The sequence below is a fragment of the Hemiscyllium ocellatum genome, chromosome 20 (genome assembly GCF_020745735.1).
Source record: "Hemiscyllium ocellatum isolate sHemOce1 chromosome 20, sHemOce1.pat.X.cur, whole genome shotgun sequence".
Taxonomy (NCBI): domain Eukaryota; kingdom Metazoa; phylum Chordata; class Chondrichthyes; order Orectolobiformes; family Hemiscylliidae; genus Hemiscyllium; species Hemiscyllium ocellatum.
Window position 1 is genome coordinate 29,552,521 of NC_083420.1, and position 22,678 is coordinate 29,575,198.

At 39.5% G+C, this 22,678-nt stretch overlaps 2 protein-coding genes across 3 annotated transcripts in view; one reads left to right on the top strand and one right to left on the bottom strand.

The window, feature by feature from the left end:
• Positions 1–112: 112 nt before the first annotated feature.
• LOC132825199 (transmembrane protein 186-like) lies at positions 113–4,945 on the top strand. Its single transcript, XM_060840248.1, has 2 exons — positions 113–342; positions 1,946–4,945. The coding sequence occupies exons 1-2, from the start codon at positions 292–294 to the stop codon at positions 2,684–2,686; spliced, it is 792 nt and encodes a 263-aa protein (XP_060696231.1). The 5' UTR covers positions 113–291; the 3' UTR covers positions 2,687–4,945.
• Positions 4,946–6,673: 1,728 nt separating this feature from the next.
• Positions 6,674–22,678, bottom strand: part of abat (4-aminobutyrate aminotransferase) — a 169,863-nt gene continuing 153,858 nt past the window's right edge. For both annotated transcript variants that reach the window (XM_060840698.1, XM_060840700.1), the window contains exons 12-16: positions 22,503–22,640; positions 14,641–14,808; positions 10,837–10,983; positions 8,168–8,279; positions 6,674–7,473 (exon numbers count right to left, since the gene is read on the bottom strand). In XM_060840698.1, coding sequence (XP_060696681.1) covers positions 7,352–7,473; positions 8,168–8,279; positions 10,837–10,983; positions 14,641–14,808; positions 22,503–22,640 — 687 coding nt within the window. In that variant the 3' untranslated portion in view covers positions 6,674–7,351. The remainder of the gene's footprint in view (positions 7,474–8,167; positions 8,280–10,836; positions 10,984–14,640; positions 14,809–22,502; positions 22,641–22,678) is intronic.

Consider the following 22,678-nt stretch of genomic DNA (forward strand, 5'->3'; position numbering starts at 1 on the left):
GAAACGTCGAATTCTCTATTCCTGAGATGCTGCCTAACCTGCTGTGCTTTGACCAGCAACACATTTGCAGCAGAGATGAGCTGGGGAGGGCGGGACATCGCCGAGACACTGAACTACAAATCCCGGCATGCACTGCGTTGGAGGCGTCGCTGAAGAAGTGGGAGATGAGCGGCAGTTATGGCGTCGCTGTGGCCGGGTCGGTGACCGTGCCGGCCGGGAGTGTCCGATCCCGGGTCGGTGACCGTGCCGGCCGGGAGTGTCCGATCCCGGGTCGCTGTCGGCTGTAAGACGATGTTGCGGTTTCCCAGGAGCGGTGTTTGTAGGCCGCTGCCGCCGAGCCGGGTAGGTGCTCTCTCTACCCCCGTGTGTGTGTGTGTGTGTCCCTGTCCCTGTCCCAGTGAGGCTCAGCCGGGAACCGCAGTGTGTGAACCAGCCCTGCGGGAGTCCGGTCAGACCGTGGCGCCTCTACCTTTTCAGTTTCTCCAGCATTATTCTCCATTTTATTCTCGCCGTTGTGTCTCTTCCTGATGTTAAAATGTGTTGCTGGAAAAGCGCAGCAGCTCAGGCAGCATCCAAGGAGCAGGAGAGTCGACGCTTCTTCAGGCTGCGCTTTTCCAGCAACACATTTTCTAAGCTCTGATCTCCAGTCCTCACTTTCCCTTCCAGATGTGCCCATCGTAAATTAATTCTGCTAAAACAAACAAAAATACACTTTTTCCGCATTTTCCGTTTTTGTAACTAATAGTAATATAAATTTTTTTCAATATTTCTAATGGTTATCTACTCTATCCCTTACATTACAGTACATTGATTAAAGGGGAGATACATTTCAACGAACCTAAAAGTTTGATTATTGAGGCATTAATGTTGTGACTTGTCTAACGACAGTTTAAGACCATAAGACATAGGAGTGGAAGTAAGGCCATTCGGCCCATCGAGTCCACTCCGCCAGTCAATCATGGCTGATGGGCATTTCAACTCCACTTACCCGCATTCTTCCCGTAGCCCTTAATTTCTCGAGACATCAAGAATCTATCAATCAATTTCCCAAAGGTTTAGCACCTTACAGACGTTCCTACAATGTGGAAAGAGGCCACTCGACCTATTGAGTCTGTACTGACTCTCTGGCCAGCACCACACCTACTATGGCTAACCCACTTAGTCTGCACATCTCTAGACAGCACGGCTTTGTATTTACCGCAGCCAATCCATCTAAGGCCCGGAACACCTGGGGGAAAGCCATGTGGACACGGGGAAAACGTGCAAACTGCACAAAATAGCCAAGGCAGCATTGCTAACACTGAACCAACGTGCCGCCCCCCTCATCTGGGGTCTGTGCATAGAAAATAGAAGGACAAAGTGAGGACTGGAGATCAGACTCAAAAGTGTGGAATAGGAAAAGAATAGCAGGTCAGGTAGCATCCAAGGAGTAGGAGTAGGAGTAGAAGTAGAAGTATCTCTCTCCTGATGAAGAGCTTATGCTCAAAACGTCGACTCTCCTGCTTCGCCGATACTGCCTGACCTGCTGTGCTTTTCCAGCGCCACAATTTTGTATAGAAAACAGAAGTCTGATGAGCTGAGGCTTATTGTGTTATCGGTATGGTGAAAATAGTGGTGACGTAGTGTACTGAAATAGTTTTAAAAATAAATTTGACTTGTGTCAAATGCATTACATCTGGGCCATGAAAGGAACAACCAATATCTATTTCAAATTTCGTACTGACAATTTCATTTGGAAAACATGCAATTGCTTGCATCATTGACAAAATTAATAGTTTAAACTCATGCATTATCAGTCTCTGCTTTTCAGATTTTGTAAATTACGTGTTACCTGGTTATGATGGGGGTGTGATTTATTTAAGTAACAGTTCTTGATATTTGTACAGGTAGAAGGTTGAATTGCACTTTCAAGCTTAACATTCACATGGATTTTTTTTTGTTGAAGGTTTTGACTTTTAATACCCTGCTCCGTTATTGGCAAACATCTTGCCAGGCAAAATCTTTGTTACCACTGTGTACATCAAGTATCCAGAAAAAGTTTGCTATTTTTGGTTGGTGTTTTAAGACTTGTGCTGTCCAATATCTTCAAGCAACGAAGCTTCATCTTAAAGCATATGAAAGATGTGTTATGTCACAAGTACAGATGCAACACAGGCAAATGTCTGTAAATGTCCAGGAACACAGGATGGAGCCAAAGCCCAAATGTCCAGATAATGAACACTTCACCATGATATATAGGTTTCATGGAATAAGGTTTCTGAGAGCTGTTTCACAGCTAAAAGTACTTCAGACTGGCATAACTGTCACACTAGTACCCACGTTTTATTATTTTTACTTGCAGGAACAAGTGCAATATGTTCTCCTTGCTTATATCACTGGATTATCAGGTTTTGCTGTAGTTATGCTTTATTTCATGAGTTATTATTTAAGACGATTCATAGGAATGCTGTATCTAAATGACTCTGGAACCACTCTAAAGGTTTCACATTTGACTTTTTGGGGAAGAAGAAATGATTTTTATGTTGCTGTTCAAGATGTCATGCCTCTTGGAGATACAGGGGACACAGCAAATGAAATTATTCTACAGTTTAAACAATATAATAAAACTGAGGTTTTTTATTTCACAATTAAGTTTGGGCAGGTAGTTGATAAGCAAAAATTCCTTCAAGTATTTGGAAGTAATTAACTAAATCACTTCACTCATTAGCATCCTGATGAAATTTGTAACATTATGTAGGACAAATTTAACATATGCTTAAATGTTGAAATAAACCAAGACATGGTGAAAGCAGGCACTTGACCCTAAGTATTTAGATCCACACTTTCCTGCAATATGAATGTATGCCCTATTGTCATTATGATTCGTGTATTTCCTAATTCAGTTATTGGAGCTAACCTTTTTGAGATACAAGCTTTCTCTCCTTACCCTGGGTGAAATGGCCTGTTTCCACACTGGAGCGATTCTGTGAAAATGTCATGTCTATCTCTTGCAGCAGCCCAGCTGTAAGGATAAATATTAGGAGCTGTAAGCATTTGCAGTCTTGGCCTGCTTTGCCGTTATTCTAAGGCTGTAGCAGTTGGCAATTTTCGATCCAATTTCCCACTGTTCCTTTCCTCTTCTAGTAGCTTTTTCTGTTTTGAGTTGTGGTGGTGTTTCTTTTTCAAGATATGCTCAATTGCCAGAGGAAGGTCTACAAGTGCCTGGAAGCAATTGTATCACCACAAATACTTAAATGACCAAAAACAGCAGAAAGCCCTGCATGCTTACTCAGCCTTTTATTATGGAAAGCTCCAATTCAATTATACTAGCAGCCAAAAGCAATAACCCAATGACTAATATGTAAATCATGAAAAAAACCCTAAATAATCCTATTGGGGGCATTAATGACCTTTAACATGGTGACCTGTGAGAGGTTCAGATACACTGACAGTCTACCTCCTCCACCTGATGCTAGCAGTCATTCACTGTGCATGTCCCTTTTGTCAAGATGTCTCATGCACTGCCCATCAGAAGTGTGCATGTAAATCTCAGATGCTGTTTTGAGCAATAGAAGGCAGTGTAGTGACTAAATGAACATAAATGTTTAAAAGCCTCGATGAGAAATCTTTTGGAGGTGGTTTCGTATGTTCATAGTCTGAGAATTGGGGCCAGACCATTCAGGAGAAATGTTAAGAAGTACTTCTACACACACACTGGTTGATGTTAGAACTCTCTTCCACAAATGGCAGTGAATTCTGGATCAATTGTTAGTTTTAAATTTGAGATAGACGTTTAGGGATATGGGGTTAGGCCACCCATCAGCCATGATATAGTGAATGGTGGATTAGGTTTGAGGGGCCTAGTCCTACATTACCAATTTTAACCCAAGACCAAAGACAGCCTGGGAATATGGATTAAGTTTCCAGTATCTTAGAACAGACAAACAGCAGATTAATAAAAATCTAACTTTTTTTTTCTTTGTCCTATGATCAATGAACCCATGGCCCACTAACAATGAATTTCACCCAAATGTCAGTACTGCTATTGAACTGTTGTAAGAGTTGGCAATATTATTTTAATCATAATTTGTGGCTAAAACTAGTGGGATTTTCCAGCCAGGAAATGTGTATGTTTAAATATGGAAATCTATTGTATGCAGTGTACAACAGCTGCAGGATGATTTCATCCATTACTGATTGTCTTACAATGGTCTATAAAACCCAAAATTTATAATTATTAGCAACAAGTATAAAAGTTCTAAAAGGAATGAAAACAGTGATCGTGTTTAAAAGTTATGTTTTGCATTAATATGTTTTCAATTGTGCAGAGTTTTATATATTACAAAGTTTGGAGAAATCCTATCTCTGATATTAAGGTAATGAATTAGTCTGTTTGTTTTTAAAAGGCCTAATTAAATCAGCCTTAAGTGTTTGAAGCCTGTAAAAGAGAACACAAGCTAGCATTGATTGATAACATCACCTTTTAAATGTACAGTGAAAAAAGCAGACCATTTTTAGTTTATGGCTTTTGTCAGGTGTACTTTATTTTAATTCTCCAAAGAATGACTTGTAAGAATTCACTAAACTTAAGGAACTTAAATTGCTCTATTGCCAAATAATCGGAAAAAAGGACTGACAAGCTCTGCAACAGTCATGAGGAATGGGGAAATTACTGAAGCAGGTGTTGGCCATAAGATATTGTCAAGAAGTGTCTTACATTATGGTTTGAACAAAGTATTGGAAGCCTCATTAATCAACTGCAGGTTTTTTGTAGGATGATATGATTTTGTCAGTAAAACATCCTTCCCAAATTAGAATGATCAGCAGGTGGTTAACTCTTCACTGTTGATTTTTATATATAATTTCTTGTAAGTCATGACTAATGTTAATATATACTGTACCAGGTGAATTATATTGTTAACAAGTATTCTTGTGAATCTAATAAAGATGGTACTGTTTCATTTGAGCTTTGTGTTGTCTTATTTCTCAATTCTTGTTTAAACTATTGTGACTTGTCAAATTCTCACCACCTGCAAGTTCTCCAAATTGATTGAGTTTTTTGAAGAAGTAACAAAGAGGATTGATGAGGGTAGAGCGGTAAATGTGATCTGTATGGACTTCAGTAAGGCGTTTGACAAGGTTCCCCATGGGATACAGATTAGCAAGGTTAGATCTCATGGAATACAGGGAGAACTAGCCATTTGGATACAGAACTGGCTCAAAGGTAGAAGACAGGGTGGTGGTGGAAGATTGTTTTTCAGACTGGAGGCCTGTGACCAGTGGAGTGCCACAAGGATCGGTGCTGGGTCCTCTACTTTTTGTCATTTAAGTAAATGATTTGGATGCGAGCATTAGAGGTACAGTTAGTAAGTTTGCAGATGACACCAAAATTGGAGGTGTAGTGGACAGTGAAGAGGGTTACCACAGATTATAACAGGATCTTGACCAGATGGGCCAATGGACTGAGAAATGGTAGATGGAGTTTAATTCAGATAAATGAGAGGTGCTGCATTTTGGGAAAGCAAAACAGAACAGGACTTATACACTTAATGGTAAGGTCCTAGGGAGTATTGCTGAACAAAGATCTTGGAGTGCAGGTTCATAGCTCCTTGAAAGTGGAGTCACAGGTAGATAGGACAGTGAAGAAGGAGTTTGGTATGCTTTCCTTTATTGATCAGAGTATTGAGTACAGGAGTTGGGAGGTCATGTTGTGGCTGTACAGGACACTGGTTAGGCCACTATTGGAATATTGCGTGCAGTTCTGGTCTCCTTCCTATCGGAAAGATGTTGTAAAACTTGACCGGGTTCAGAAAAGATTTACAAGGATGTTGCCAGGGTTGGAGGGTTTGAGCTATAGGGAGAGGCTGAACAGGCTGGGACTGTTTTCCCTGGAGCATAGGAGCCTTATAGAGGTTTACAAAATTGAGGAGCATGGATAGGGTAAATAGGCAAGGTCTTTTCCCTCAGGTCAGGGAGTCCAGAACTAGAGGGCATAGGTTTAGGGTGAGAGGGGAAATATATAAAATAGACCTAAGGGGCAACTTTTTCACATTGAAGATGGTACGGGTATGGAATGAGTGCAAGAGAAAGTGGTGGAGGCTGGTACAACTGCACCATTGAAGAGGCATTTGGATGGGTATATGAATAGGAAGGGTTTCGAGGGATATGGGCCGGGTGCTGGCAGGTGGGACTAGATTGGGTTAGGATATCTGGTTGGCATGGACGGGTTGGACCGAAGGGTCTGTTTCCATGCTGTACATCTCCATGACTCTAAATAATACTTTCTTGATCTCAAAATATATCATTGAATGAACAATGTTGTTGGGTAAAAATCCAGAAACCAACATCACACCCCCCACCCCTGAAGGCGCTGTGGGCGTACCTATAGGAAATGGACAGCAACAGTTCAAGAAGGCAGCTCACCACCACCTACTCAAGGGCAATTAAGAATGGGCCCAACCGGTGTTGCCCACATCCAAGTACTGCATTTAAAAAAAAGTTACTACTTTCACTTAGACCCTTGAATTGTACCATATCCCAAAAGTGTAAATGCTATTTTCTAAAATTCTGCATATAACTTGCATTTTTGGTTGCTTTGCAATAATGTGAAATGGAAAGTGCTTGAAGCAAAAAATGTTCCTTTTTCCAACGCTAATTCATTTCACACACCTACACAAAAAGACACGAACAAAAATGTATCCTATTAGTTTAATGATAGAGTAAAATTGTAGATCATCTTTTTCAACAATATATATCATTTAAAGAAACTAGGTTTTATTGGAAGATACAGATGGCCATGGTGAATAAATTTATATCAATTTCTATATAGGGTGAACTGACCAAGCTTAAGACATCTTACTCAAGCAACTAGGCTTTCTGGTTATTTTGACATAGTAAATGCATGACATGTTTCAAATTGAACTGAAATTATTTTGAAATAATCCACCATTAATTCACAAAGTAGTGTGTGCAGCATTTTAGAACAGATCACAAATTCCCTACTGTAGGTCATAAATGCCATAGGTGACATACAAAATAGTAAAAATTTCAATGGTGACTATTTATGAAACTGAAGTTACATTAATGTGGTATTGTTCAACTTGCAACATTATACACAAAGCATATTACGATGGAAAATTAACATTAATTTATATGTAATGTTATTTGCTGTTTTATTCACAGATTGTTAAATGATACACAATTTACACATTTGAAAGGGTTGTAGAGATCAAACTCGCCATTATTGATTGTTTTTAAAAAGTTGGCAAAATGGTTGATGTCAACGTTGAACAAATGGTCAGGAAATTACACTATCATGTAATCTAGATTGTGGCTTGTGGATGCTTTTGTGCTGCCTGCTGTGTTCATGGATTTATTTGTGGGCAGCCAGAACATCACTGAAAACATTAAGGAAGAGGTGTGCATGGTGTGGCTTGAATATCAAAGCAGGACGGAATCGAATAGACTTTTCTCCACAGCCTCCAAGTACAATACCTAATGAGAGAAAAATGAGTGGTCAAACCCATCAAATATTAATTCCAAGATCAACTGTTTACATAGTCTAGCTTAGTCCGCATAAATTATTCTGCATGGCTTTCAGGAGGTTAAACAAGTGTGGCTTGGAATCAATCTTTGACTTCACAGATTCCATTTTGCTTTACTTCACAAGATCAGGCATCCACACCATTCACCCCAAGTGGTGTCATGCTTTATGTTAGGTGTCCCACCTCTGATACGAAGAAGGGCTCCATTTTGCATTTGTCTAAACATAGCAACTCACCTTTTACATTTTAACATCTATCCATGATTTGTTAGCAATGTAATATTTATACTGCAAATTTGCATTGTAGTTCCCTTATTTACAAACACTCAGAATCTCACCCATTGTTGGCTTGATGCTCATGCCTCTACTATTGATTGGAAACTGACAAATGGCGGAAAAGGGAATTTGATGGTAGAAAGTTCTACTCCATCTACAATGCTATTCCATTGACAAGGACAGTTGAAATGTTACCCCTATACAGACTGATTTATAATGTCAGATTATATGGCTGCCTCTACTTTGTGCAGTACTAAATGTCACTGTACTGCATTTTTGAATCTGAACCTCAAGGCCAGAATAATTGCTATAATTTTAAAACATTAAATTGAATAAATTAGTCTTGCATTTGATACTGATCTATCTTACCTTTATTTCTCATTTTCAGGACAAGTTTATTTCTTATTGCATCGTTGGGTGCATCTATAGAGCAGAATGTACCTTTCCCCCTGGCTCTACTCAAAACATGTGGATAGAGAATCTGGAAAGAAGCATAGGAATTAAAGTCCATTACTGTGTTGATGTGATGCCAATAACAAATACAATAAATAATGAGAATAATATATTTTACAAGAGTTCCACTGAAATGAATCCTGAAAATGTTTTGTGCATTCCTCTAAATAATTGAAATGTTAATTCTTTCTCATTTTAAAAGTTACAATTTGCACATGAACAAAAGTGGCCAGTACTCTCATCCGATGTACCTATTACGTTTGAGTATGATTTTATTTACATAGAGATGCAAGCGATATTTGAGAAGATTTGTAGCTCTGGTTGATGATAAGTATGTAAGTTGGCTTGCTGAGCTGGAAGGTTTGTTTTCAGATGACTAGGTAACATCATCAGTGAGAGTCTCCGGTGAAGTGCTGGTGCTATGTCCTGCCTCTCTATTTATAGGTCTTGGATTCTTAAGGTGGGTAGTCATTTCCAGTTCTTTTTTTCAAGGGAAGGTAGGTGGGGTCTAAGTTAATTGATGGAGTTCTGGTTAGAATGCCATTTTTCTAAGAATTCTTGTGTGTCTTTGTTTCGCCTGTCCTGGGTTGTGTGTTGTCCCAGTCAAAGTGGTGTCCTTCTTTGTCTGTATGTAAGGAAACTGATGAGAGTGGGTCGTGTCTTTTAGTGGTTAGTTGGTGTTCATGTATCCTGGTGGCAAGTTTCCTGTTTGTTTGATGTAGTGTTTTTTCCAGTTCTTGCGTGGTATTTTGTAAATGGCGTTAGTTTTGCTGGTAGTATCTAATGGATCTTTTAGGTTCATTGGTTGCTGTTTGAGTGTGTTAGTAGGTTTGTGGGCTTCTTTGATGCCAAGGGGTCTGAGTAGTCTGGAAGTCATTTCTGATATATCTTTGATGTAAGTTAATGTACAGTTTTGGACTAGAAATGTACCTTGGACTTAAATGTTTCTGCATCTCTTTCTCTTGTGGTCTGCTGCCATTCCCAAGAGATTGTGACATGAGTTTGAATAAAGTTTTGTGGCCCTTGGTATGGGACAATTTTATTTGGTTCATACGCCTTCTGTTTATGGTAGTGGATTGCTCTATGCTATAACTGTACTATATACCTTATTCTCAAGTACATGCAGTTCTACTACTGATGAGGTTTGCTCCCCTTTCCTTAACGCTGATTAAGGGCTTGAGGATTGCTACCCTCAGCTTTAGGTTGTAGATCTGTCTTTAGTTTGTTCCACATGGTAGTATACATGATGCAGATGTTTTCACAGTCTTTACAAGAATTATGATTGGTGACCACTTTTTCCAATGTTATCATGTACATCTGTGACAGGTAGATTAATTACAGTTAGGTCACGTAGGTGTTCAGAATGCTGGAAACGTGTCATGGGACTCAAAGCATTAACTCTCTCTTTCCATATCTGCTGAGTTTCTTTGGCACCTTATTTTTATTTGAGATCTCAAGCAGTCGCAGTATTTTGTTTTTATTCAAATATCTCCCTGTATTAGTTCTTGCACCATTCTCTTAATGCCCAATTGGAATTTACATCTGCCTGGACATTTGTCAGGCCTGGCACACATTAAATCATCTCATTAGAGACCAGTTAATATATGTGCTTTCCACAGAGCTTCCTCCAAATAATATTTAATATGATTTGCTGGTCCAGGAAATCATGGAAGTGATGGAATGATTTGGTTGGTTATCAGGAGATTTGATTTACAGTACTCTGTTGGACTTAAAGCTACATAACTTAATGGGTCTATAATGACAACTTCCAGGTCTATTCTGATAATTTCTCACTGCTGTTGCTAAGAGAGAACTAAAAAAGTTGGTACCTGGTTATTATGGAAAAGGGTGAAAATATTGTTTAAAAAAAGGACAATGTTTGATCTGACTCTCCTTTATAATTTCATCTCAGAATCAACTATTAACATAATGCCTTCCAGTTACCTGATGTCCTATGGCCACATACAAAAACATAACAGATCGATTTATGTGTAAAATGATTTTAGAATTCCACAATACTAATCTGAAGTGCCATAAAGGGGATAAGAAATTGCAGGAATAATCTGGCCTCTGTTAAATGCAATGATGTTTTTGTGACATGCTGTGCTTTCATAATCTTGTTGCAATCCAGATGCAAGATTTTCAAACAACTGGTTCAAAGTTAAATGCAGAACTGCCGTACTAAAATGGGTTTCCTAAGGGTCTTAGTGAGTCAAAGGGTTTTTCTATTTGGCTTGCGGATGACTTCATGAACCCAACAACATTAACAGTGGTTTTGGAAAATATGCAATGGCTATATTTCACACCAACGCTGTGTTCCTAACCACGCCACACAGTCTGTGACAACTCTGTGACATTATGTGATGTTCCATTGAACTGCTCCATTACCACTGAAATTACATCTTTATTTGATTAAGCGCACCAGCAGTCATTCAATTAATTCTCAAATTATTTCAGCTAAAGAATACAAATTATATCTTAATACAATAAGAGTTGGATGCAAAAAAAATGGCATAGTGAGATATCCAATTGTAAAATAAAACAATTACTTTTTGCGAGTTTTCAAGTACCCAATTAATTATTACCTGTAAATCCTTAAGACCCTGTAATAGGACCTTGCCACTTTCAATGACGTTGTCCAAGAGTTTTTCTCTCCTAATAACATTAAGTACTTCAGAAAACATGAGATTTTTTGAAGGGTCTCCAAGCCATGTATTGAAAATCCTGTAGGCCTGTAACAAGATGCATTATACAGATTATAACTCATAATAGAAATAAAATGCATTACTTTGTAAGTTTCTTTGTTTTAGTAATCAGTAGAATTTATCATTAACATTTGTAATTTTTTTATAATTCTATATTGAAAAGCATCTACATCAAAGATCCTCAAGAAAAGATTCCAACAACCTTTTTAACAAGTATAAAATTCAGAGAAATTAATTTTTTCTATTATTTGGCATTTTCCTTTTATTCTAGAAGCAGTGGGTTATGCAGAGGTACAATCCCACAGATCACAGCAGCTTTCAAAAGGTTCAATCACCTGAGCATCCCAATGAGGTGGTGCTAAGCAGGAGATGGCAGGAAGAAGCAGGAATGTCACCTTTCACTGTTATGCAAATACACATTCTGACTTTCAAGATCAAAGGCTATGCAGCAAAGAGTTTTTCCTGTAATAATTAAATTAATTTTAATGCTTTCAGTACTAAGGATAGTAGCAGACAATAAAACCTAGAAACATAATGTAGTGAATTGTTGGTTCTTTAAAGCAAATAAACTATTTTTAAAATTGCATAATTATAGCAGTGAACTGATAATTGGTTTGTTCAACATAATAGTGGAAAAGTTGGATTAGCAGCTTCTGCTATTGGAAATCAAATTGTATCCGTGTTGCATGCACATACCTTTCAGTAAATCACACCAGATAGTGGTGTGGGTGCACTGCTCTGTGTAACTATTAATTATTAACAGGGTTTGTTTTATCTTCCCAAAAATGGAAAATACTTTTAAAAACCAAAAATTGTAAACTATTCCCATTAGAAGGGAGCTTCAGCTGAGTAAAGAATGAGTAACTGACAACAGACCGCAGGCAAGCCAAAGGCTTGGATCTCACTCTGGGTTGAGTTAGTTAATTTCAGTTGCAATGATCCACCAACAATGAAATTAACTTCAACTCTGAGGCAGACTAAATCAATAAGTTAAAAATCACACAACATCAGGTTAAAGCACTGCTCCTTCATCAGGTGATTGTCAGGTGAAGGAGCAGTGCTCCGAAAGCTAGTGCTTCCAAATAAACTATAACCTGTTGGACTATAACCTGGCATTGTGTGATTTTTAACTTTGTACACCCCAGTCCAACACCAGCGTATCCAAGTCATAAATCAATAAAAAATTCCTCTCCTGGTTGATGTTCAGTGGCTGATTTTCATCAGTACAGCCTGTATCTCTGCTCCTTTAAGTCTAAGGGATGCAAAGTTGAATGGATATGGCAGACACTTGTTTGGCCATCTACTGTCAGACTTGGCTGGACCATGTAAAGCACAATCAGGTCCTGCTTTCATCTGCTGAAACTGTTCACTATTTCAACATTATCCTGGAATGCATAGTTAACCATAGGAGTTTCTTTTTTTCTGTTGCAAGCTGTCATCTTACCCTTGCTCTTGCTTCCTATACCATACTTTCAACTGCAAGTATAAGGAACTCAATAATTTCTTTGCTATTAAGATTGAAACCATCCAATTAGCTGCTTCTACCCTTCTCTCCCTTTCACTAGCCCTAGAACCATGCTTTCTGTAAAGTTCCTCACTACCTTAGCTCGGAACTCAAATCTTTCTCCAGTTTCTCTCCTATTTTCCCTCTTGCTTTCTCTACACTGAGATCCATCCCCATCATTCTCCCTCTTCCCAGTAAAGTGCTGACTTCCTCTTAATTGATATTCACAATGAAGGCTATAGTCCAACAGGCTTATTTGGAAGTACTAGCTTTCGGAGCACTGCTCCTTCATCAGATAGCTGCCTGACAAAGGAGCAGTGCTCTGAAAACTTGTACTTTCAAATAAACCGGTTGGACTATAACCTGGTGTTGTGTAATTTTTAAACATTGTCCACATCAGTCCAACACTGGCACCTTGACATCTTATTGATATTATTAATGGTTCTCCCTTTAAGTGTTATCCCTATCTCCTTTAAATCCTTTTAATGGATGTAGAATTGTCCAATTTCACTAAAGAAAATCCCAAATGGCCTCCGTCTTCAAAGACTGCAATTTCCCCTCCCATGTGGTCGATAATGCCCTCCAGTGCATCTCCTCCACTTCCTGCATCTCTGTCCTTGAATCTCCCCCATCCCAACGCAACAAAGACAGAATCCCCCGGTCCTCATTTTCACCCCACCAACTTCTGTATACATCGCATCACCCTCTGCCACCTACAAATGGACCCCATCATGAGGGATTTATTTCCCTCCCCACCCCATCAGCATTCTGGAGAGACCATTCCCTCCACGACTCCCTTGTCAGATCCATGCTCCCCACCAGCCCTCACCCCATTGCCGGCACGTTCCCCTGCCACCGCCGGAAGTGCAAAGCCTGCGTCCACACCTCCCCCTTCACCTCCATCCAAAACTCCAAAGGATCCTTCCATATCCAACAGAAATTTACCTGTACCTCCACCAAATGTAATCTATTATATCTGTTGCAATCGATGTGGTCTCCTCTACATCAGGGAGCCGGGACACCAACTTGTGGATCGTTTCCGAAAACACCTCTGGGACACCCGCACCAACCAACCCTGTGGCTGAATGCTTCAACTTCCCATCCCACACTTTGAAGGACATGCAGATCCTAGGCCTCCTCCAACGCCAAACCCCAACCACCTGACACCAGGAGGAAGAACACCTCATCTTCCACCATGGGACCTTGCAACCCCAAGGGATTAATGTGGATTTGACCAGTTTCCTCATTTCCCCTCCCCCCACCTTATCCCAGTTCCAAACCTACAACTTGGCACCGCCCTCTTGACCTGTCAATCGTCTTTTCCATCTATTTGCTCCACCCTCCTCTTTGACCTATCTACTTTACCCCCAGCCTCACCCCCTCCCATTTATCTCTCAGTCCCCCCCATGGTCTACAAGCCTCAGCCTTGATGAAGGGCTGATGCCTGAAACGTCGACTCTCCTGCTCATCAGATGCTGTCTAACCTGCTGTGCTTTTCCAGCACTACACTCTTGAATAGAATTTTAAAAAACTAGGGGTCGGATTTTTGCCATGGCTTCAGGACCCTCAACGTAAGGGTCAAGTGTAAGAAGTTACAGTGTGAGAGGATCAATCACCCAGTAAATAGATTCCCTGAGCAGAACAATTAATAACAGAGGTTCGGCTTTCTGTGATACAAGGACTGACAGGCAGATTCTTCAAGCTGAAGCACCTGTTGGATGTTCTCCAGCAAGTTGTCTTTTCAGGTAGGGCATCCGAGATGGAGATGCCTTCTCTCTAAAGCCCCCAGATCTGCTGCTGGCCAGCTCTGATAATAGGTCTTATCAAATTTTAGTAAGTGCAGTTAGTCACCTGCAACATTAGGCCAGGTAGCTCTGCTGTCCTGTTATCCCCTGCTGATTTCCTCCCAAACCCCCCCCACCCCCCCCCCCCCACCCCCACCATGAGAAATGGATCAGGGGCAGGTATGGTGCTGGCAACATAACCTTTCTCACTGGCTGACCTCCCTGCTTGTTTTATGAAGAGCTAAAAGCTCTCTCTGCGATATATTTTAACACAATTTACTTCAAATCTAACTAATGATTGAATGTGAGCACATGTTTCAAGTAAAGAAGCTCCTTCCGTTGTTTAGACAGTACTGTACAAACTATTTCAACCAATGTCTTATCATATGCACTCACCATGTCAGGCCTTAGCTCATCCTTGTAAAAGTAGCCTCCTGACAGCAACTTCTTACTGAAGGTGACGATATCAGCTGGATCATCCATGCCCCAGTGCTCGTGTGCCCAAAACTTGCCAGTGCCACCACCTCCCGTCTGGACTTCGTCACACAAGAAAGCACAGCCATGCTGATTGAGCAGTTTCAGGCAGACAGGGTAAGGTAGGTGAGGGACAAAAAGCCAGAATTTCATAATTTGTGGCAATGATAAACACAATGTGACAATGGGTGATCTGCATGTGGCAGGGGTCAAGCAACAGGAAAACAAAATGGTAGGCAAAGAAGTGAAATAAAGGCACCATCAGTGTAATTATCAATTCCTATCACCTACCCATAATAATTTAGGTGGCATAGAAGCTCACATTTTAGAAATGGTAAATATATTTTCGATATATGGTATACTGAAAATATTTTCTAGTGCAAAGCATGTATCAAAAATGGACAATATGCGACTATCATTGGTATTAAAAGCAAATTTAACCTTTAATGCAGAAATTTTCTATATCATTAAACAACTTGTTATTTCAGCTGTAATGGTCTCATAAAGCTATCATGCCTAGTAAACAGGACATAAATCTTTTTGTGTGAGCTTAGCTTAAGGTGTCTGCTGTAAATACATCAGACAGAGGGTGGTTACGATTGATTAAAGTTCTCCTAGAGAATAGAGATAGAGTTGAAGTCATAATGTTGTTAGGTCTTTCTGAGTGGGCTAAAATCAAGATAAATCAGATTTCATAAAAGGAAACTCAGATGTATAAAGTTAGCATCATGTAATTGGACTGTAGGACTGCTCTCTCATGAAGACAGAGATGAATGGCGGTGGTTTAACTGCAGGATCACTGTGCCTCAGGGGAGGGGAGAGGTTGAGAAGGTCAGACCTTTATAGTAACCTCAGTTGGTGTGGGAGTTAAACCCATGCATTAGTCTGCATCACAAACCGGCAAACTGAACTGAATGATCTGCTTTATACCAGGACCCTGGAACTGAATGTTAATCGATGGGAGATAATTTTTTTCCCAGATAGAGGCTGTGCAATAAAAACAAAAACAGAAACAAGAGAGTCAATTCATGAAGTAGTCATTTCTGGTTTTCAATAATTTTTAAGGTCAAAGGTCTGATTGAGTGAAATCTGCTTCAATTAATAATCTGCTCACTGTTCCACAATACAACAGCATATTAAGTAGCAAATACCTTTTCTTTACCAGTTCTCAGTAAGCTTACAGAAACAATCTGTGGTTCTGGTGGTACACTGAATTGAAGGCATGGTTCAAGTCCCACCTACTCCAGTCATGTGTCCTAACAAAGTACACAATGGTCTTTGTGAAAGATACAGGCCTGGAGTTTTGCTCCTGAGTTGGATAGTTTGAATTGTTAAGGTCCCAAAATGGTTCACTGTTTGCTTTAGGAGGATGGGTTGGTGCAGGTTAGAACCCTCTGTCTTTGCAAATAGAGGGTAGGTGGTCACTTGGTGTTCAAATGCTGGAATGGGCTGGTTAATAGGTCTACCTTGACTATCCGAAAGAGTGTTGCCATTGTATTGTGACAGTGTATACTTTCACCAAAAGGATACAAAACATATATATTCCAATGGCACTCATTTTCTAAGAAAGTATGTTCTTTAAAAAATTAATAGTCGTAAAGTCATAGAGATGTACAGCATGGAAACAGACCCTTTGGCCCAACTCATCCTTGCCAACCAGATATCCCAGCCTAATCTAGTCTCATTTGTCAGTACTTGGCCCATATCCCTCTAAACCATTCCTATTCACATACTCTTCCAGATGCTTTTTCTTCGAGTTCTAAGCTTTACACTGGTATGGCACCACTTCATGGACTCAGGCTGAAATATCTGAGGGGACGATGAATGTACGCTTTTTCACCTGGCGCAACGTGGGGCAACGCTCAGCTAGGCTTTGTGTAGTATAGAACTGAAACTAGAATTTTGGATGAGTTGACGTTAAAAAGGTGACAAATTGAAAGCTATCCACAAGAGACTAGAAACGTTGAATCTGGAGCTGAGAAAGGCACAAGTGAGATTATCAGTGGCAAACAAGTGGGCTGAGGAATAGGTGGGGCTGACTGATGGTAGGGAGATCATGCAGTCTCTTATGTGAGCAGTAGTCGAGCTTCGAGTAGAATAACATCTGGTTTTGCCTTGTGCATGACAAGGAAAGAGAAAGAGGAGGTTACAAAGGTGTACTTGTTGTTTGGAATAAAAATGATGTCTTTCAGTAAGAAGGCTTTGTTTAGGGAGTATGTAACCGATACTGCATACTTTACATCAACAGTGCAAGCATATATACTGATCTTTAATTTGGCCTTTTAACACAAATAAGTTAATTTCTTCAAATGTATCAATTGGATACAGAATCGGCTTGAAGGTAGAAGCCAGAGCGTGGTGGTGGAAGGTTGCCTTTCAGACTGGAGGCATGTCACCAGTGGTGTGCCAGAAGGATCGGTGTTGGGTTCACTGTTTTTCATGATTTATATAAATGATCTGCATGTAAACAGATGAGTTATAGCTAGTAAGTTTGCAGCTGACACCAAAATTGGAGGTGTAGTGGACAGCGAAGAAGGTTACCTCAAAAGGAGCCCTCAAAGGGATCTTGATCAGATGGGCCAATGGGCTGAGGAGTGGCAGATGGAGTTTAATTTAGATAAATGTGAAGTGCTGCATTTTGGAAAGTAAGTCAGGGGCATAGGTTTAGGGCGAGATGGTAAAAATTTAAAAGGCTATGTTTTCATGCAGTGGGTGGTACGTATATAGAATGAGCTTAATAGAAATTATTTTGAATAATTGCTCATCATGGGCATGCAGCAGTACATCACAGTTTCTAACTTTTTGTTTCTGTCATAGCAAGATAACTTATGGGACAACATTCTCTGTAGAGTTATCCTCTTACTGACCTCCATACATCCCCCATACTCTTCAAACCAACCCTTCCCACCCCACCCACCTCCTTGACCCTTTACCCCAGAAAAGTAACGAAGGCAATAGCAAAGTCTTAAATGACATAAAATCCATTTTCAGCTGTTAATCTTATTTAAAATGGATACTGCAGCCATCAACGGACCTAAGGATCCAGAAACTGAGAGACCTGAAGGTGTACATATCCAGGGGGACAGTGCAAGTTGAGAAAGCTGTTAAAAAAGATACAGGATTTCTTTGTTTTATAAAGATGTACATGAAGTATAATAGCTAATAGATTAAACCTATTAATCAAAAACCTTTATTAATCACTGATTTAGTTTCAGTTGGAATACTCTATCCAATATTAGGAAGGATTTCAAGGTTTCAACCAGGTACAAAGCAGATCTAGCAAAATGTAGAATGTAATATTTCAGTTTATAGAGAAAGTCGACACGGGAAGAGTGGAAAGGAGATTTAATGATGTTCAAACTCATGCAGAGTTTTGAGAGCATACATAAATCTGGGCTTTACATCTTAGTTGAGGATTTAGTTAATTGGGATACATAATTAATCTACATGGAACTGAATTTTCAGTTAGTGTTTTGTCTAGTATGTTCCTGGCACCCAGTCCACTATGGCTCAAGGTTACTTTTCTTATGCAATCTATTGCTCTTTCACCTCATTCATTATGCAAATAGATTCTTTGAGGCCATGTTTGTGGCATTGCGTGGCATGATAATTAGCTCCCTGCTTTCTGCAGAAGGACCTGGAGAAGCTGTTGGATGCAATGGTAGAAGTTTATCCTGTGACTGCCACAGGAGACAATGCCACCAAATACAGTCAGCCTCGGTTCAGACTGGTCCAGACCAGCATTGCAAAGGGAACAGTCGCAAAATAATTCTACAATTGAGAATCATGATCAATTTGTAAGTTTAATGATACAATATTTTCTTTTTCTCAGTCACAATTACTTGTAACTGGTTTCAGATGATGTATGGCAGTTTATCGTATTTGAATTCCTAAGGGACTCCTGTGGTGCGGTGGTAGTGTCTTTACCTCTGGGCATGATGACCTAGGTACAAGTACCACCTGTTCGAGAAGCTGATTAGGAAATATCCACTGAATTCTCAATACTACACCTTTGGCAGAGTTTTCTGTGCTCATTATCACTTATGAATCTGTCATTTATTCTGTATTCTGGGCATTATGTCTTCTTTTTCCACGTGGAAACAAATTTGCCCAGATCAAAATAGATTAAACTCCAGCAATGTTCTGAAAGTGAAGGGACAGTACCTTAACCTTTCTTTTGACTTTCAGAGGGAATCTTAGAAGTAGAAAATTAGTCTTCAAATTGTATTTACAATTAACTTTAAGCTTTTGATTCAAAGATCCACTGGTTTAGACATATGTATTGTAATCATTTGTCTAACTGCAAGTAAATAGAAGAAACATTTACAAAATATTGCCCTAAACTTGAATGATTTATGTTAAGTTGTTTTGTGATTTTGTTTTATTGAATATCAATTTGTGTAATAATAGGTATTATACTTTTTTATGGATGTAAGTTTGCTCACTGAACTGGAAGGTTCGTTTTCAGATGTTTCATCACCATATTAGGTAACATTATCAGTGAGCCTCTGGTGAAGTGATTGCTTTAAATCCTACTTTCTATTTGTGTGTTTAGGTTTCCTTGGGTTGGCGATGTAATTCCCTGTGTTGAAGTCATTTTCTGTTCTTTTTCTCAGAGTGTGTTAGATGGGGTCCAAGTCAATGTTTTTGTTGAAAGAGTTTCGGTTGGAATGCCATGCTTCTAGGAATTCTCATGCATGTCTCTGTTTAGCTTGTACAAGGGTAGATGTATTGTCCCAGTCAAACTGGTGTCTTTCCTCATCTGTATGTAAGGATACTAGTGATAATGGGTACAGATGAGGAAAGATGACTTTAACTGGGATAACACATCTATCCTAGGACAAGCCAAATAGAGACATGCACAACAATTCCTAGAAACACAGCATTCCAACTGGAACTCTATCAACAAACACATCAACTTGGACTCCATCTACCACCCTTTGAGAAAAAGAATAGGAAATGACATCGCTAACACAGGAAATTACATCAACCCAGCACATGACATCACCAACCCAAGGAAACCTAAATAAATAAATAGAAAGCAGGAGACATAACACCAGCACTTCACTAGAGGCTCAGTGATGATGTTAACTAGTATGGTGACTAACCATCCAGCTCAGTGAGCAAACTTCCATCCAAAACCGCAACCTGAGCTACAAAGTTTCTCAAAATTCATTAATACTGTTTTATGATATGCTTAGAATATTTACTCTCTAGCTTGAAATTTATGAAATCAAATTATTTAACATATCTAGTGACTATCCAATTAAATGCTTAACTAATCAGGGAGGTGATAAATCCAAGTTTATGAATATAGACATTAATTAAATCTTAAGCAGTTTAAACAAAATCTGATGAGGCTCTGCAATTTATGAGTGATCAAGAATATCAATGTTTACAGAGGTACAAGTAGAACACTGGAACATTTCATTACATGCCATATTTCAAAGAAAGAACATTGCTTATTTACATTATGAAATCATAGCATAATAACAGCAGTGGACCTTTCAGCCCCCTATGAATTCTGGAATGAATGCTGTGTCTAATGAACCTGCCCCACTAGGTACCTGATGAAGGAGCAGTGCTTTGATGACCTGGTGTTGTGTGATTTTTAACTTTGTCCACCCCAGTCTAATTTTGGCATCTCCACATCATGGCTTTCAGCCCCCAGTATCTGCTCCAACATTTAATTGGATCATGGCTAGCTTGCACACTTTGCCTCACATCCCCTCGTCATCACCTTTAACCATATCTTTCAACCTCAGCCTTTGAAAGCCCCAATTGTCCCCAAAACCACAAATCTGATTGGGAGTAAGTGGCAGTTATTTATGGTTGGTGTGAGAAAATGCTTCCTGATTTCACTCCTAAACGGGGTAGCTTTAACTTTAAGATTATATGCCCTCAATCTTAATTCCCCCACCGGAGGTAATACCTTTTCTGTACCTATCTACCTACCTTTCAAATCCTTAAAATATTTTCAGCACCTTAATCACTCATCGACCTTACACACTCAAAGCAATATAAGCTAAAACTGTACAACTGATTCTCATAATTTAAACCTTTAACCCCTCATGAAGGTTTTGTGAATCTATACTACACCCTGCTCAAAGCCAGTAAATCTCTCCAGAATGAAATGGCCAAAGCTTAATGTGGGGATTCAGATTGGGTCTGACGTGGCTCCATATTATTAAGTTACATAAAATGAAATTGATAATACAAAAATCAACTCCTGAAATGAGTACAGAAGTGAATTTTAAAGGAGTGACAGGTTACCACCCCATTTGAACAAAAGGATAGTGAAATCACGTTGCTCAGCAGTGGGGACAACCTTATTTGGATCAGGAAGGGATAATTTCATTGGCCAGCAGTTCTACAATCCCTGGTGTGAGAAGTGGTTATGAGTTTAGAAGGTGCTACCTAAGGAGCTATGGTAAGTTTCTGAAGTGCATCTGTAGATAGTATAAACTGCTGCTACTTAGTGGTAGAGGGAGTGAGCTTTGAAAATGTCATGTAAATCAAGTGGGCTGCTTCACCTTGGAAGGTGTCAAGCTTCTTGAGTGTTGCACTCATTTAGGCAAGTGATCAGTATTCCAACACACTCCTGACTGTGCTTCATAGATGGTGGACAGGCTTTTTGGAGGAAGGAGGTAAGTACTCGCTGCAGGATTCCTAGCTTCTGACCTGCTCTTGTACCCACGTATTTACATGGCTTGTCCAGAGGACGAGGGCTGTCAATATATGGGAACACCATCATTTGGAAATTCTCCTACAAGCCAATCACCATCCTGATTTGGAAATGTATTGCCATCCCTTAAGAGTTGATGGGTCAAAATTCTGCAACTCCCTCCCTAATAGCTATGTGGGTCTACCCACAGCACATGGACTGCAGTAGTTTAAGAAGGCAGCTCACAGACACCTTCTCAAGGGTAACTAGGGATTTGCTATAACTGCTGGGTCAGCCGTTAACACCCACATTCCACAAATGAATTAAAAATAGAAAAGATTGTCACATTAACTTATTGAATGGTAATGCAGGCTCAATGGACAATGTGACCCATGTCTGCTTCTATATTTTACATTCTGTAAAGATTTATAACGTTTGACACTGTGATAGGCAGAATATAAACAGAGGTTTGTTTTTCTTTATTTCACTATCCAGATGGTTATGACATATATTTAAATAAAGCTGATATCAATAAAAGTAAGTACTCTTTATAAAAAACATAGTTAATCACGAAACTTTGTCATGGTGCCATCAGAGTAACCTGATTTCCTTAAAAAACTTTCAATTTACAATTTACCGAATTCAGAATCATGCTGACTAGATCAGAAAATGATTGGATCTGTTGGTACACAAAAGTAAAACGGTGAAGTGTGTGCAACAATACTGGCTTAAAGAATAAAAAGATTGCAACCTTGAGTGATAGACTAAACTCCACGGCATCATTTTCCTCAATTGTACTTTCAGCTCCTGACGTTCCTTGTCTTGGGGACATATTAGATCATGTACATGGAAAGCTATGCAGAAATTTGGTGTTCAAGTTGGTTCTACAGTGTCTCCATCTCTTTGTGAATATTTCTGATTAAAGCCAGAGTGTGCCCAAACCCTCCATCTTATACCAACATCAGAAGAAGGTACAGCTGGCAGGATGATGGCACCTGTCGTGAATTTTTGCTAGTTCTGCCATCTCTGCGGAGTGGTCATCAATGCCTGACCTGAATATCTAGAAAACAATTGACTCAATTTCTGTTTTTCAAGAATAGGTTCAATAAATGGTACTTACCTTTTTGGCAATGTTACGAAGTTTTTGGAAAAAGTCATTTGTTGCATGGTTGTCTCCCCCCTCAGACTGGATTGGCTCAATGATAATGGCAGCCACGTTTCTACCCTTCTTTCTGAACTTTACTATTAAGTCTTCCACCTAGGAATGAGTAAGAGTATGCATTTCTTGAAAAAAAA